Source organism: Leuresthes tenuis, unplaced genomic scaffold (assembly GCF_036924035.1).
Source record: "Leuresthes tenuis unplaced genomic scaffold, fLeuTen1.0.hap1 SCAF_8, whole genome shotgun sequence".
Lineage (NCBI taxonomy): Eukaryota > Metazoa > Chordata > Actinopteri > Atheriniformes > Atherinopsidae > Leuresthes > Leuresthes tenuis.
In genome coordinates this window covers 14,942,809-14,959,337 of record NW_027325362.1, presented here as the reverse complement: position 1 = coordinate 14,959,337, position 16,529 = coordinate 14,942,809, and the positions used below count along the sequence as shown (strand labels likewise).

The 16,529-nt window shown below is 39.0% G+C and overlaps 1 protein-coding gene across 1 annotated transcript in view; it reads right to left on the bottom strand.

Annotated features, from left to right (window-relative positions):
- hpse2 (heparanase 2) overlaps positions 1-15,616 on the bottom strand; it is a 55,409-nt gene extending 39,793 nt beyond the window's left edge. The window contains exons 1-3 of the mRNA XM_072391024.1: positions 15,221-15,616; positions 13,378-13,532; positions 12,394-12,555 (exon numbers count right to left, since the gene is read on the bottom strand). Coding sequence (XP_072247125.1) covers positions 12,394-12,555; positions 13,378-13,532; positions 15,221-15,495 — 592 coding nt within the window. The 5' untranslated portion in view covers positions 15,496-15,616. The remainder of the gene's footprint in view (positions 1-12,393; positions 12,556-13,377; positions 13,533-15,220) is intronic.
- Positions 15,617-16,529: the final 913 nt, after the last annotated feature.

Below are 16,529 nucleotides of genomic sequence, written 5' to 3'. Positions count from 1 at the left end.
TTTATTTCTTTTTTTCTGATTATGAATCTTGATAATGATTGATAACCAATCATATTCTTTATTATCTCTTATACCAATGTGACATGTATGAGATAACCTACGTGTAACAATGTGATGAAGTTGAATTGGACAAAGTATGTGAAGCATTTTCCATCTTTCTTTGGCCCCATGACGCTTTCCAGTGAGATCAAGGAAAAGAGGTAACACTTTTGGCTATTTGACCAGACCCATATTTTTCAGTAATGAAACTTCTTCTATTGAATTACAACCGCTAGCAATGTAGTCTATACCACCACCCTCTGGTAGCATTATACAGACAATCGATAGAAACAATCTATTTTTTCTATTATTTTGCACTTTTCTAAAGATCGCTTAAGATTTGCTTAGCCTTTGAATGGAAACCCAGCTACCGCGCACCATCATTTTTCTTGAGAAGCACATTTGCTGTTACAAATTAGTATAATTTAAAAGTAATGTTGGAAAAAAAAAAGCATTGCGAATAAATCAGAGAGAGAAGGGTCCCTGGACGTCGATTACTTTGAATCAGACAAAAGAGAAAGAACTGAAAATATTTTGTTTGGAAGTATACATGAAAACATGTGCCGTTTCAAAGCATTTTGCGAAGGTGTTCATGCTAAGATTTTGCTGAACTCCTTTGATGCTTACTGATGATGACTGCTCAGCTCTTTCAAAGACTTTTCTCCCACTATGAAAAGGAGACACTTTCCTGGAGCACACACACACACACACCTACACGTGCGTGCAAAAATGCTCCAAACATTTGTGTGATACTAATGAGTGGGTTAAATTCCAGTGCAAGTTGTTGAGAGAAGAAACATTAGTGTAACATTCTTAAACACCAGGTCAAATCACTTCTCTAAACAGTGGTTACAGCTTCCTAGCCTCATGCTAGCCCTATTTCTAGAACAAACTTTACACACAATAAATACACAAATGGACACACAAAGGTGCACACACATCACAAAGTCATAAATAATGGATGACAACCTGTGAGCCAAATTAAGGAAATAAAATGTGTCTCAATGGTAATGAAGGTGGTATGTTTTCCTTCAGAATAACAACTTCATCGGGGCTCATAGAAGTTTTACATATACGGAGTGTCTATGTGCACACACACATTTTTTAAAGAGGTACCGGAATTCCAGTTACAGATCCGTCCCATTGGTACCAAACTGGCTCAAAGCAGTCGGGAGCACAGTGCCATGATTTGAAATCTGACACAAAACGTATGTTTTCTAGAGTTCTGAGGGAAAATGTGGAGGTTAGATGTCATGCCAAACAATCTTAGGAGAGGAAGGGCGGCTTTCAAACATTTCCCATGCATCAGGCTATTAAAATGACATTCGTTTGCAGGTTGCTGGCACTTGTCTCAGGGCATATTGCGAACACATGGAATTGCATGTTCTGTCCATCCATGATTTAAACACTATTCTTTCGATCAAGGAGAAGCCCACACTTCTGAATGTGTGCAGGCCATGTGGAAGGAGTAAAAGAAGAAAAGTACACCATAGAGCAATCAAGAGTTTGTCACACCGAGATTATACGTAGTCACAGTTGATAATTGTAAGCTGACAGGTACAGTAAGAAGGATAATATAACACGTTAGAAATTCAGCCAAACATACGTAAAATAGAAGGTCGTGTAATTTTATATGTAGTCATGTTCTGACAGAGCTCCTTTGTCTGGGGATACTTCTCTGTGTTACAGTGTAAAAGGCCTCCATGTGTGAAACTCTAGCGTTGTGCTGCAGGGCTTAATTCTGGAGCCAAACCTTTTCGCTGTGTACATGAACACAAGTAATCTAATCATACTAGTTATTTAAAAGATGGTTCTCATTAGAGATGTCCCTAAAACGAACATGGCTTTAAACACAACTTTGCTAAAAAGATGCACATGGTGCCTCAGAGGGACAAATGTAATGAAGTAAACCACAAATATAGGACTTAAGCCCTTTTCACACAGCCCCTGTGTGGTAAATTAAAATGTCAGTATCTGTCCTATAGAAAATTGTGCTGACTTAACCTTTCAACATTCTTGATACAAAGTGCCTAATGTCTATATTAGACCTAATATGAGAAGAGCAGGTAACTGTCTGCAAAAGCAAATGAGTTTGGAGATTGAAAGCATTTATGCAGCTTGATGCTTTTTTCTGCTGGTCTGCATACTGTTTAACACTCTTTTCTAAATGAATCCTAAAATGACATACAACTTATCGGAAAGAATTCCAATGTACTACCCCACCCCAAGAAAAAGAACAACGAGACACCATTTTTACATACTTTTGGTGAGGGAACTGTTGAATCTATTGAATAGTTGGCAGTTTAAAACGGCTGAACACTTTCTGCCTCACTTTGATGGTGTTTGTTGAGTGAAACAGCTGCTTCTCACAAAGACAACAAGGACTCTTATTGTTGTCGATTACACCGCCATCCACGAAGCAAAACCCAAATGCAGCGACTTGCATCATGCTTGTCTGCACAAGGCGGCTTTGCTCATTACCGTCCTCCATTCTTCAAGTGAATAACATAAAATTAACCGATTCATCATCAGGGAAGGAAAGAGATCAAGCAAATCACGGCGTTTGACAAATGTTATACTTACAGATTATGAATTTAAAATTTGAGTCATTGCAAATTCTTGTTTCCCCATGTTTGAAATAAAAGGCAATCAGATAAATTAGCAGTGATGAATGATCCTCTACAGTATGCGCTGTAAACAAAAAAACCCTCAGTAGGATTATATGCACAGCTGAGTCGGGCTATGATTACAGCTCCATTTGGCCATATAATCTGACCGTGTCCTTGTCCCATTAACCATGCAGAGGAGGGGAATCGAGTTATTAACTAACACATGTCAACGCTGTGACACTTGGGACTGTGTGAGGAAACATTTAAAGACATTCTGTCACGTCTAACTCTCTCTGTGGGATATCACCAGGCGTGTAAATATAGCAGAATTCACTGCTCAGACAATGTCTTTAAGTTCCTTGAATGATGATGTTGTCAGATGATGCTGCGGTTAAAAAAAATCCGGATTTTATTAAACCAGAACAGTCTGGAAATGCTTTAAGTGACCGCGAGCTGAAACGTAGTCTCAATAGGCTGAATTCCAGTCAATTTCTGACATGTTGAGTTGTCTGACAAAGGAAACAGAAAAATATGTGAATAAGAGCAGCTCAATTGGGAATTCAACCGTATTCCACGTTCTTTTTTTTTTTTTTTTTGTACAAATAATCCAACAAGATTGAACTTTGAAGCATGTACAGAGCACCCTTTTCTCTCATTTCAGTGGCAATGCATACTTAAGCATTTATTGAAGAACCCAAAAGTGTGCCCTAATTCACCTTTTTGTGTCATTTTTTTAAAACGATGATATTTGAACCGTTTTTGTGTATTTGGTTAATTGTTGTTTCGATTTCTATTCATCTGCCGTAACACAACGGAAGTTGAAAGTAGCAGGGCCGGGCAATTTAGCCAAAAAATTATATCTTGATATTTTCAGACAGAATGGCAGTAAACAATATATATATCTCAGTATTTCTACAAATATTTACTATCAGAGTATTGTACTGTACTAACAAAAATGTAATTTCAGCAGAACAAAATAAGTCTAAATAATGTTGAGATTTCTTGAATTGTACTTGAATGTAACACAAAGTTTCTAAGTCTTTCATAAAGCGATGTAGACATCTGAATTGACCATGAAAGCCTTAAATGCTTTTGTTTACAGTGTCAGCTTTTCAAAGCAATATATTTTCGCAATCTGTACTCCAGATTTTTACGTGGCAACAATTTAACTGCATCTACCATTTGGTTTCAACTATGATCAGCCCGTTGCACTCGCTCTCTCCCTCTCTCTTGGTCACAGCGTACAAAACAGGGTGCCAGCCATAAGCAGTCTATAGTGCCAAGGAACGAGAGGTAGGGGCATACATGAAAAGAAACCACAACTTAGTCTGCTTGCTACAGGGATTAAGTTCTGAATGCTCAGGCCTAACAGTGACTTATACCAGTCAAACCTGTCCGCAAGCAGCCTATTTTATCAAGAGATGTTGTAAGATCTTATAGTTCTGCAGGACCGGGTTTGGTCTATTTTGCAGCGTTTCTGTGCAGTCTTCTTGCGTTCAACACCACTGCCTGTGTTGACTGAACATAATTTAATGATATTGCCTAAAACGTGCACAGGAATGTGCCGCATTATAAATTCAGAATTCCTGAAATTATGCGCCCTACCTGCAAACCTCTAGCTGAATTTCAAGCCTTGAACATGAACTTTTTAAATCCTGGCTTTGAGACAAGATAACAATTTATTTGTTAACATGCTTTGTAATTTTTTTGCGTCATTTTCTGCTCCTTGTTTGGTCTCACCAAGTGTACCTCCAGTATTAAAAGAGCATCTGACACAAAAAACTTCCTGTTGTCTCCTATATATCTGCATGGAAAACAACTTTTCAAGTTTATGTTTGGAAACAGCTTAAGACTTTCCTGCAAAGAGGTTTAGTTGCCGAGATGGTTTCTTGAAGTATAACACGAAATAACATTTTACAAGTACTTATCCAAAGACTTAGATGAGAGTCCTGAGTATTACATGACCCCCACGCTCTCCATTCTCCTTGGAAGCAAACATTTTGACTCTAAAATCAATGGTCCTGTGTGCATAATTTTTCCCCAGTTCGTGTCGACTCCAAAACCAGACACTAAGGAATTCATTTTTATGTCAGCATCAACTTTTCAAGAGATGAGATACTGTTCGAGTCAGTAGGTTAAAAAAAGCAGATACATTTTGCTTAACTCTGCAGTGATTTAATGTCTCATGGAGTTTCTTTGCATCTCTACTACAACTACAAGCATTAGATGAAAAAAAAAATAAAATAAATGCAACCCACACAAAATTGTCAGATTAAAAAATATCAAAACAAAACAGAACTCGTTAGTTGAAACTTCTCTCCACAAACTAAACAAATTAAAACAAAATAAAATTCATCAATATGTGGTACATATACCTCTTCTTGGATGTACATTGCATTTAAGCAGACTGTGTGTACAAATCTCGCTGTCTTTAAAACCGCTGATTTGTATCGCTCTGTTTATTTAATAATGTTCCGCAGCTTAATGTATTTGTATAAAAACTCTGCCTTTCTGACGCGCCTCAGTTATTGGCACGGCAGCACAGCATTGTTCCAGCACCTTCTCGTCTAGTCCTAAAACAAAGCAATTCACAGTATGTGAAAGGCACACACAATGTTTGACGTTCTTGGTTTTACCCCAGTCTGTCAGGATTCCAAAATGGGTGCTCACATCCAATAACATCTTCATGGATATCAACAAATCAAAGCAGATTATATTCATTCTCCTGCCGACACAGCAACTGGCTGTACTATGGTGTAACAGTGTGAAACTTGGCAGGAGAAAGTCACATAAATCTGTATTCGGCACTGACCTGGAGGTAAACTGGGAACTAAAGCAGCTCTAACCTTAAAAACTCTATCAGTCACAATTTACACCTTGTGTGCATATGGTCACAGAGGAAATCTTAAAAAGAGAGATAAAACAGGCTTGGAGAACCACTACAGTCACTTACAAAACCGGTTTAAACATCAAATTAAAAAAAGGGTGGATTAAAGGCTGGGAGGAATCACATAGCAGAACTAATAGGAAAGATGGAGCATGTTTCCCTCTGCTGTGAGAAAATATGTTTTGATTTTCAAGAGAGTACAAACAGAAAGTTATAACTAGAGGCACTCTCTAGACAGCTGTGCCAGTTTGTTTTGATGAAAACATTTTCAAGCCATCACAGATGTTTGGTGAATTCCCAGCTATGTCCCTGCTCTTAATGTTTGTCTTTCCAGATTTCTAACCTCCTGTCTTCCTCCATGTCGCATTTAGTGACTCATGCTTTTCATCAGGAAAAAAAAAAATTCACTTCATTCTTCTCCATTATCGTATAACAGACAGAATACAAGTTTCACACTCTGAAATTCTGACAGAAAACTGAGCCAAAGCAGCTGTAAAAATATGACGAGTGCATTTGAATTAGGTGTAATTTTGCATAAAATGTGTGCACAGAAGTGGTGTTGGTTTCACTTGGGAGAGTGCAGATTCAAGTGGAGTCCACGAACCATTATCCAACCAACAAAGTATTATTAATTAAGATATCTATCTACTTAACAAAGCGGAAGAGTTCAGTCAGGGCACCAAGCTTGGTAATTTCATCTGCCAGTGATTTCTAATTTCCTATGATGATCAAAGGAAGAAATGGTTTAAACTTCCTCCTCTTTTCTTTCTACTTTGTTCCTGCTGTGAATCCCAAATGTCTCCTCTTCAAGGATCATCTAGCTTTGGTTTCTTATTCCAGGCACTACATGGGCTTTTCAAAACAAAATTAGCTACTCCAATAGGCAAATAACTTTCCCGTTGCCATAGTTATGCATCTTAACATATGTTAAAAAGTGCCAGAATTATCATCAGAATTCACTCCAGCTGCAAAATCATGATATTCCACAGTAGCATGTATTTGTTGGGAAAAAATTGTAACCTTAATATTGTTTCACGCTTCTTATAACTTTTGGGCCATTCTCCTCATGTTTCCCTTCACTGGAACCCTGCATCTCTTAATAAGAGGCTTCTGGCTATGAGAGCTGCACCTCTGTATCAGTTCAAAGAGAAGAATTCAGGTATTAACATGTGATGCACTCTCTGCAATGTTTACTTTAGCCTAGCAAGTGATCACACACTGTAAACATTCCTGCCACATAATACTGTGCGAGAGAGATCAGACGACAAAATTGAGAAAGCTGAGAAGCTAAACCATGACGTCATGCTGCGAACCATCTGCTTGATCATGAAAGCAACTTTTAACTCATTTAACATTCAAATAATGCTATTCAGTTTGACAACTCTTACAAGAACTTAGCTAAACTAAACTCATGGTATGGTTGGCTTTGATTCACTACCATCTATCGAAATGAACAAGTCTCTTTGGAACATGGACACAGTTTATACTCAGGAATCTGGTAATCTGAAATCTGTATCATGTATGACACAAATGGTGAACAGGATAATCCCCTTCACTTCATTAAGTGAAGAGGGCTTCAGTGTCCACTGTCTTTTTATCACTTGCTGCTGTGTGTCACCCTATCAACCAAAATATCACAGTAACGTTAGCATAACAGTGGACATATATTCAAATTATTCTTCTTCAACAGCTTTTTCTTCTTTGGTGGTGACGTGCATCATTACTCTTTCACTGAGAACGGAAAATCACCAACAGTCAGAAAAAATGATTTTGTGTAGACTCCAAACTCTCAAAGCATCAGACTGCTGCCCAAACCTTGTATGCACTCAGGTGCGCATTTGCATTGTGCTCCTTAGATATATATATATATAAAACTAGAACCATGGTGAAATATATATATATTTTTAAAACTCTTTCAGGAGCAGCGTTTCTGATTTATTGACATCTAGCTGCCAAAAGACAGATAGCAACAGACAGGAAACCCACTGCCTCCACCTCCACAAATTATATTTACCATGAAAAAAGAAAAACAGAGTCAGTGCTTGGCTTGTCTGCTGACTACAGTAAAGATGGGGTGATGATGCATGACTGCCGCTGTTTTTCTCCAAACATACGTTTGCTGTGGGAAAAATGGATATGTTTTCAAAATTCATTAGACTAATTCAGATATTCATTTACAAACATCTTATGCTCAAATTTGTTGAAAGGATGGAGAAAAGGTTTTCCTTCACTAACTCCTCCCTGGTTTGCACTACTGGTATGGTAATTAGCACTGTTGCCTCACATCAAGAAGATTCCTGGTTCAAATCTCAGCTGGGGTCTTTTTGTTTAGGATTGACATTTTCTCCCTGTGCATGCATGGGTACTCGAGAAAGAGCCATATTATGGAATAAACCTAAAGTGCATGTTTTTGAGTACGAGTGAGCTTGTATGGTTGTGTGTCTGCAATAGGCGAGCCCTTATTCTCACTCTGTGGCTGCTGGGATAGGCTCCAGGCCCTTGCAACACTAAATAGGATTAAGCAGGTGCTGAAAATGGATGGATGACTCTTTTAGAAAGATCATACTCAGGTCTATGCACACAGAGCAGTGCAACACCATTAAAGAAAACTGCTAAATCCAACTGGGGTTCTGATTTGGCTCTTTAGCAATCTTACGGTTTTCTCTGAACATTTAGTTTTTTTCCAGGCTTCCACCTTTAAGGTTAACTAAAGAAACTGCTACCAGAGAACTCTTTTCTATCTTCTTACAGTCTTTTCCTGCTTTATGGGCATCAATAACTGTAATTGAGTGTAAGGGAGCTGATTGAGGATTCAGTGGCTCCTGATTGTTGGAACTGGTCTGAGAGTGAGAGATTCTAAAAGCTATAGAGCAGTCCAAAGCCTTAACGCACTAATTAAGGTTTGCGATCTTTGTAAAAGTTGACCAAAAGCTCAATTTTCTTTTTTTTCTTTTTTTTTTCTCCACTGTTTCTCAACTCAAACTGCACAAAAATCTCACTTATGTGGCATAAATGTGTAAAGTAACATTCCATCATTTACCTAATGCCTTTTGAAAGTCTGTGCATCATCTAAGAACATAGAACAACTGGCAGCATCTGTATTGTGATTCAACCTGAAGTTGATGACATCATGTTTTTTATTTATAATCCTATTATAGATTATTCTTATTTTTCCTTGTTAGTGCAGCCATATGCAGTATATAGCAATTGAATTATGCATATATCAAACTGACATATACATTTCAAGAGCAATACGTGACAGTTACAACACAAATAGGACAACTTTCTGGTTCACTGTCTCATGGGAAGCTGCAGAGCCTCAAACTGATAGCAATCTATGTTTGACTCTCGCTTCTCCAGTTACTCTGCTTTGAGAGAAGTTTCATTATGTCCATGTTCACAAATATTGATCAGCCGGCCTCAGATGACAAAAAAAAAAAAAGGATACAGGAATTCCTAAAATGACGTGTGTTTATTCTTTCAGTCTACAACACATAAATGAAGCCAAGAGGTCAAAAGTTGAACGGCTTGACTCACTCTCTGTAGCGTCAAATAAACATTTCCCATTAAGTCACAATATACAAAACTAAACTAACTGTAAATATAAGAGAGAAAATTAGGAAGAGGTGTTAAGCTCTAGAGTAGAAACGATAAATGGAGTGAGAGGAGGAGAGAATTAAGGAAAGGGAAAAGAAAAAATTGAGGAAGTGATCTTAGATGGAGGGATATACTCCTGCGGAGAGACATGAAATGACGCTGACCGTGACCTTGTCTGAGGTTGGGGTAATTTCTCAACTTAATTCCCCTCCCGAATGTGTGTGTGAATGCTTACTCATAGTGGCCCCATTACTGATGGCTCTAACAAGCCAGGGTCAAAGGTCAGATGGTGGTGAGTGGAAAAGGATGGAGCGAGACTGTTAAAGGTCCTTTAAACACCACCTGCCTTCGCACACACATACACACAAGCAGGATCTTGACTAATTGTTACCAGACCATTTTCAAACACATCCTCGGTGCGTCTGTCCCCCCGTTTCTCTCCACCGCAGAGAAGAAAAGTCTTTGTACAGATTTTAGTTTACATAACATGCTTTCAATTCAGCTAAGCCTGATAGTGAGACCATAATTCAGACATGTTCACACTTTCAATACTTTTTCAGTGTCATCACACCCTATCCTGCTGACCTATTTCTCCACTGCAATATATGTTGAATTCCACCAGAGACAATTTGCTCCATGAAAAGAAAACAGCAGCTGCTCCTTCACAGACATCGTTCAAAAGTAATATACTTCAGACCTCCGAGTCAGTAACATTTCCCAGAATCAGACCTGTAGCTTGAGTCTGTGCTTGGAAGGATGAGAATTTTTGAAAGACCACTTCACAGTAAATCGTCTTTGGGTAAATACAGTCTCTTTGCTTGGCTCTGTCAACTCCTCTCACACCAAAAAAGTCTGATAATAGCCATGACACCTATTCAAAAACATCATGGCGCATCTCTTTATCTCTCAACACCACTTCCACCTTTTAATAAGAACCATGAAACCAAGAGATCAAGTTTAGGAAGACAAAATCCTCCACAGGGTCCTAATACATCAGTGAAATTATCCAGAAATGTCTCACACGTGGGGAAAATAAAACTTAGCTATGATTAATTTTCACCATAAGTTAAACCGCATCAATATTTTCAAATTATATTTCATCTTTTACCTACCTGAAAAGTCAGTTTTAATGTTTACTTTTAAATTTTAGGCATTTAACCAAAGTAATTACAGTCTCCACAATAAGATAAGAAGAAGTCTGCATATTTTGTCTTCTGTAAATCCTCCCCATGTTTATTTTTTACCTCTCTATCACAGAGACAACCAGTTGGCCTCTGCACTGCAGCTCAGTAAAGAGCGTAAATTGCGACCTCATTGTGACCGGAAGCAGCAGGGTTTGTGGGAAATGTGGTCTTTAACTTTAGAAATATTAGCACTGTACTACATCTGTGATGCAGAGAACAGCTTTCTCCAAAAGTAAAACATATCATGATGTATGATGATGTAGAGATGAGCGTCATATCCAGACAATATCATAACATAAGACTAGACGTTAGGACTTTGTTTATTGTAATGTATTATGTTCCCTGGTGTCTTTTGTTTGAAGTTGAGGTCATGGTCCTGGAACACTATTTTCTGAATTTATATGAGTGCTGCTCATACCAGTACAACTTTGAGCTCATCAGCATTGTGACCTTGAATATGTCATGAGACTGAATTACAAAGAAAAAAAGATCAAAATTGAATGCAGATATGCAGATGCAGATGTGGAACAATGTTTTTGATCATATGCTGATTTTTGGCAGGTAGTTTTATCTAATTAGAAATACATTCAATTTGGAAAGTAAGAAAAGTTTACCTACTCAACCAAACAGACCCATACAGACACACCGTAATAAAGTTTAAAAAAAACATAAATTTTAGTTTGTTAACTCGGTTTCCCATTTCTTCTTGCTGTCTCTTATAATATGAAGAAAAATGTGAAATTATATTTCATCCCCTATATATCTTATATATGATATATATATATATATACATTTCCCTATTCATCCATTGTTTGAGACATGCAAAATATCTTTAAAAACAAGTGATGACAAAATTAAAGACTGGAAGGCCAAAGGTCCTTTTAACAAAGTTGCAGCACTTCAGAATTAATGTACAACAGGACGTGACTACTGAGCTAAACTTGTGAACTGACCCCTCACACGAGCAGGTCCAAATTCTTACTGTATTTGCCTACTTTGATAAATGCAACCTGGCCATGTTTTGACTGTCGCACTTGAGACTATTTGAAAATACACTGCTGATGTATGTTGCTCATATCTCTCTTTATCACTCATGCGGCAACACACAGAAGGTCACTTTGTTCCAGGAAAGCGGAATCGTCTGAGTACATGAAAAATGCACCGCAGGCCCACTCATGCGAGGCCACCGGTTCTGTGTTTGCAGTGACCGAAAAAATGAGTGATAAATTCAGCTGGGTTCACTTGAGGTAGATCTGGATTCCTTGGTTTATGTAATTCATCACTGTCCTCTCGAAACACAGGGCCAAAGATTTCATATGCGTCTGGATCGACAGTGAACACGGGGTTTTGCGCATTACTATATCTGAACTTTCAAGCACTGGAAGACTTTGCAAGATTTTTATGGCTCCCATATAGAAGTAAATGAATGTACTCAGCGAGGCTGGGCTCTTTGGCTTTCAATACTCGCTTTCAGGGTGTGTATCTATTTTGTAACAAGAACCCCACCGTAACAAAAAACACTCCACACATGCTAACATTTGAAGATGATACGGAGGATTTACTGACAGAGGGCAACAGTGAAGTTAAGATTTTTCAATAGCAATCGATCATGATGACATGGCCCAGATTTGTATTGCGGGTCCTCACTTCGAAAACCTGCGTTTGCAGACAATTCCAAACACTGCAGACAAGTCGCGTCTATTGCTAACGCTTCAGTTAATATTTCAAACAGTCGCCCTTCCCATCCAAGGCAGTCATATTAACAGATATGAAATGGAGCCCACCCAAAGTCCGGACTCCAGAGTTCTTTCTGCGGTCAGGTTGCGTTAGCTGTAACGAGTGAAAACGTCAATGCTCTGTTTACCAGCCTCTTTCGCTGCACCTCTCCACCCATCCCCACATTCCTTCTTTACAAATTACATTTGTCATTCTGAAAGCCGATGGTTTACACTGGCATGCCTCGAACCTTATGCGAGTGCATGTGCATGAATGTTCATGGCCCGCAGAGTCCAGACAACATATCTGTAGGTGCCAAATAATAAAGACTGTGTGTGTGTGTGTGTGTGTGATCTCCTACCTGTTATTGTAATGTTGCTGTAGATGTTGGACAGCTGCTCTTTCAGCAGGACGAGCTGTGTGGTGGCAGCCTTCTCCCTCTGCAGTTCCAACATTATGTCAGGATGGTGGGCCAGTTTGCAGCCTTTCTGTTTGTCCAGTGCAATGTCACTGCGCACTATATCTGCAAGCCAGCAAAAACAGAAGAAATTAATGCTACTTTAATCAATTTGTTATGAATGTATAAATATAATAGGCTGCATGTGTATATCTTAAGTTTAGTCTTTAAAAAAATAGAAAGGAATTTGCATGTAGAATCAGGACCACATGTAGGAAACATAAAAACGTATTTAAGAGTTACTCCACACTAACAGTATATGTTATTTTCCTATATAGTATACATTCATTTGTAAACTCACAACATAATTAGGCAATAAAGGGCAATGCAACAGCTCGACATTGCGTACCTTTATGAACGTAAAATGTTCAGTTATTGTTTTAACTGTCTGCATTAAGTCTTAATTCTTAATATGGTAATTTGAGGGGCTGTGTAACCTAAATGTGTTACACTGGCAGGTGTTTCTAATAATTTCCACGTACAATTTTCTGAGAGCAGGCCTGAAATTAAGACCACCGACTGAAAAAAAGGAATCTGAACAGTGTGCGGTTCATGAATCATTGCTCTCGCATTAGTCAAAGCTGGACGATGAATAAATCTGCCAATCGGAGTGTGGGTTTTCCGCTCCCGTGAAATTTGTCGACTTAAGTTCTTTGCAAAGTCTTTGAATCTGCATAAAAAAAAATTATAAAAAAAAAAAAAGCCAGCCTTGAAAATATAGAACTGTGCTCTGACTGCTCGCACACGGAGGATACACGAACAGACAGCAAACGCCAAGACAACACGCCAACGCTTCTTCTGGAACTCCGTCAAAACAAAAGAGAAAAAGAAAAGAATAAAAAAAAAACTGGGGCCTTAAAGAATAAGATAAATGTCGCGTCTAATCACCATCCTCGTAGTTCTTAAGATAGTAGTCTGGTCCCGGCCCTCTGAATTTGGCGAGGTTCTTCTGGTTGTTGAACTGCAGGAAGTCGGTTCGCTTTCCGCCAAAACGGAGAAAGGCAGGCGACAGGCCGCGCGCCAGGGTCACGAGCCGCTTGGAGCTGTGGACACACAGAGTGGAGATGGAGAAAAGAAATGCGTGACAACTTTCAGCTGGGATAACAGCCTGCGACCTGTGTGTGTGTATTAAATCCACAATTTGGAACATATTTGCGAAAAGCATCTTTGATGGTTCGGTTTTATTTTATTTCCCTCAGTCCAAATAATACGGAAATAACAGCCCAAACAGACACAAAATAAATTGTGCAAACCTTTTCTGTAAATGACAACTCGTCTCAAGCCTATCATAAAAACTCTGACATATTATTTTACATCAGTGGGCGAAGAACCAGGCTTCAACAACATCCTCTATCCTGGAAAAAACATTAGGCAGCAGCGCGGATTGAACAGGGCTGACCTGAGGCAAGAGGGATTAAAACACACAGGGCGACTGGGATCTTTAAGAGATGACCAGCTTTAGCCTCTATTAACCTATTCTGAAACGAGGCACATACTGGTTTAATTTTCAGCTGTGATGGACGACTGAAAAACCAAGTGTTTGAAAGTGAAAATATGGTAAATCGTAGTTTATACCTTGTCCATGCGCTATGATTTAGTATTCAGTGGATGAAAGGTTAAATTTAAGAAAAACAAACAAAAGCTGTTACACTAGGGAGTTTTACTTTGTTAAGAATCACTGACTGACAATAAAGTGACGGATGAGGAGGAAAGAGACGTCCTGCCGGCCTTACGGTGCAGACCGCTTCTGGTTTGAGGTTACTTACACTCCCTTAAACTGTGGACTGGTTGTTTAAGGTAAATGATAACAATTTGTTTATTTCATTTCTTCATATATATATCACGGGAAGGAGACTGAGCTGTTGTTTAAAGATCCAAGACACAACAAAGCTGCAGACGGGAAATGCTGTTTCGAAAATGAGTGATGTGAAAGAACCGAAAAATAAAAAAGTCCCCAAAAGGATTCAGTAGACATTGTCCCTCTTTTGATGGTAATGAGGAAGGGACACGTTGAATAAAACGTTGTCTCCCAGCTAAAATGTTTCCAAATAGACAAGGAGGCTCAGCTGAATATGAATTTGAAGCCTGTTCTTTACATGAAAAAAGTCCAGCTGTAAGTAAAAAATTCCAATTTAATGGAAATTGACCCACAATCCATTGCTTTTTTCAGTTTTGTGAAATTTACAGTAAATATTGACTGAAAGTTAAGCTTTTGGAAAAAGTTCTTAAAAAGCCACAGAAATTGATGAAAATCTGTAAAAAAAAACCCAACATATTTCACTTAGAAAAATATGGCCTTGAAACAACATAAACGTCAGAGTGGAAACATAATCACTCTGTAAATGTATTTTTTAAATGAAGTGTAATAATTAATAACTTGATAATGATTCAGAATTATTCAAGCCTTAAAACAAGATTTAGCTTGCGACGGGTACGTTGTTGAAGACTAATGGACCAACACTTTGTGCGCAATATCTTTGCGTATACTGCATGGCGACCAATAACAACAACTATTATTGTCAAATGATCTGAAAAGTTTCGGCATCGAAATAGATAGCACTTAACACTGAACCGCTTGGTTCTGTGAGTGAGGAAGAAACGTGCTGGATCACTCCATGACTATTCAGACAACGTGGCTGCGTGCGTAATGAATAAAAGAACCACCAAACATTTTAGAGATGGGCACGCATACAGATCAGCGCGGGTGGCGAGCACGGGAGCTGTTTGGTACCTTAGAAAGTCCAGCCAGCCGTCTTTGATGATCGAGGGGTCCAGCTGCAACGAGAGGAAGTTGTCGTTGAGGACTCTGATCGGGCTGCGGGTGTTGACATCCAGGAGAACCAGCGTCCTCCCCATGAAGCCCGGTCGCTTCCCAGCAGCTGCAGGTCTCTGATGCGTCGAGGAGGAAGAGTACGAGGAAGAGAGCGCCGACTGCACCATCAAAAAAACCAAAGATGCCAGCCACATTGAGGGGCAGGGGAATAGGCACGGTGAGGATTTGAGCATCTTCTTGCTTTGGAGAGTTGGGGTATCAGTACGCGTAATGAGGCTTAAGGGCTGATAGAAATAAAAATAAATCCAGCCCAAAAGTTCGATGGCGGTTCTTTACTTCGGTCTCATCGATCTGGATCTGTCTTCCTGTCTAGCTGTCTCACCCCCTCTGCCCCCCGCCCCTCTGTGTATTTTTGGGAGCTGCGCACAAGAGCGCACGCCCCGAGCCAGCCTTCCCGGTTGTGGGAGCCAGAAACTGGGAGGAGGAGAGGAGACAGCACCGCCCCTCTAAGGTTCTCTGAGGTATGAGACTGTATGAAAGTTTTCCAAGCTCATATGGTTAACAACTGAGTTTTAAGAGGAAAGGGTGGGTTCTCCTGAATATAGCAAATGCGGTAGCGGTTTCTTACGAAAGTAGGATAATTGTTTTACTTAAATGTTGTATTAAAATTGAAAAACGATTTTGCTGTAATATAAAATTGGATCATATTTATATGGTCCAGGTTATGGTCACGAAAGGGTTTTTCTAGCTTGAAAAATAAGTAACTCCTGAAGGATATTCGTTTTATAGTGATAAAGTATTGAGTGTTGATCATTTCAAGAAAAATATGCATTTGAATTAAATGTATGACATGAAACTAGAACATATAGAACAATGAAAGGCTGCGCAAAGGTCCGACTTCAGCTCAGAACTGACCCGCCACAAGTTGCAAATTTTAACAAAAAACTCTCACTTCAGATCGAATACTCTATAAGGGTCACAGATTCACGTTGTCAATTAAATGCTAAAAAATAATCATTGTGAGCCCATACAAATCTCCAGGCTGTGGTTCAAGAGAACAAAACCAAGAGAAGAAGAACAGACACAATCTTGTCAACAGCATATTTCACGTTCAATATACAGGCCCAAGTTGTTTAGACAAACAACTGATTGCACATTTTAAGGGGATGTTTGGGGATGGCAGTGTCAACATTTAACCTCTTTTTGACACACATTCAATTCAGTTTTGAAATTCAAGTGCATACACATGGAACTCCATGACAGTACA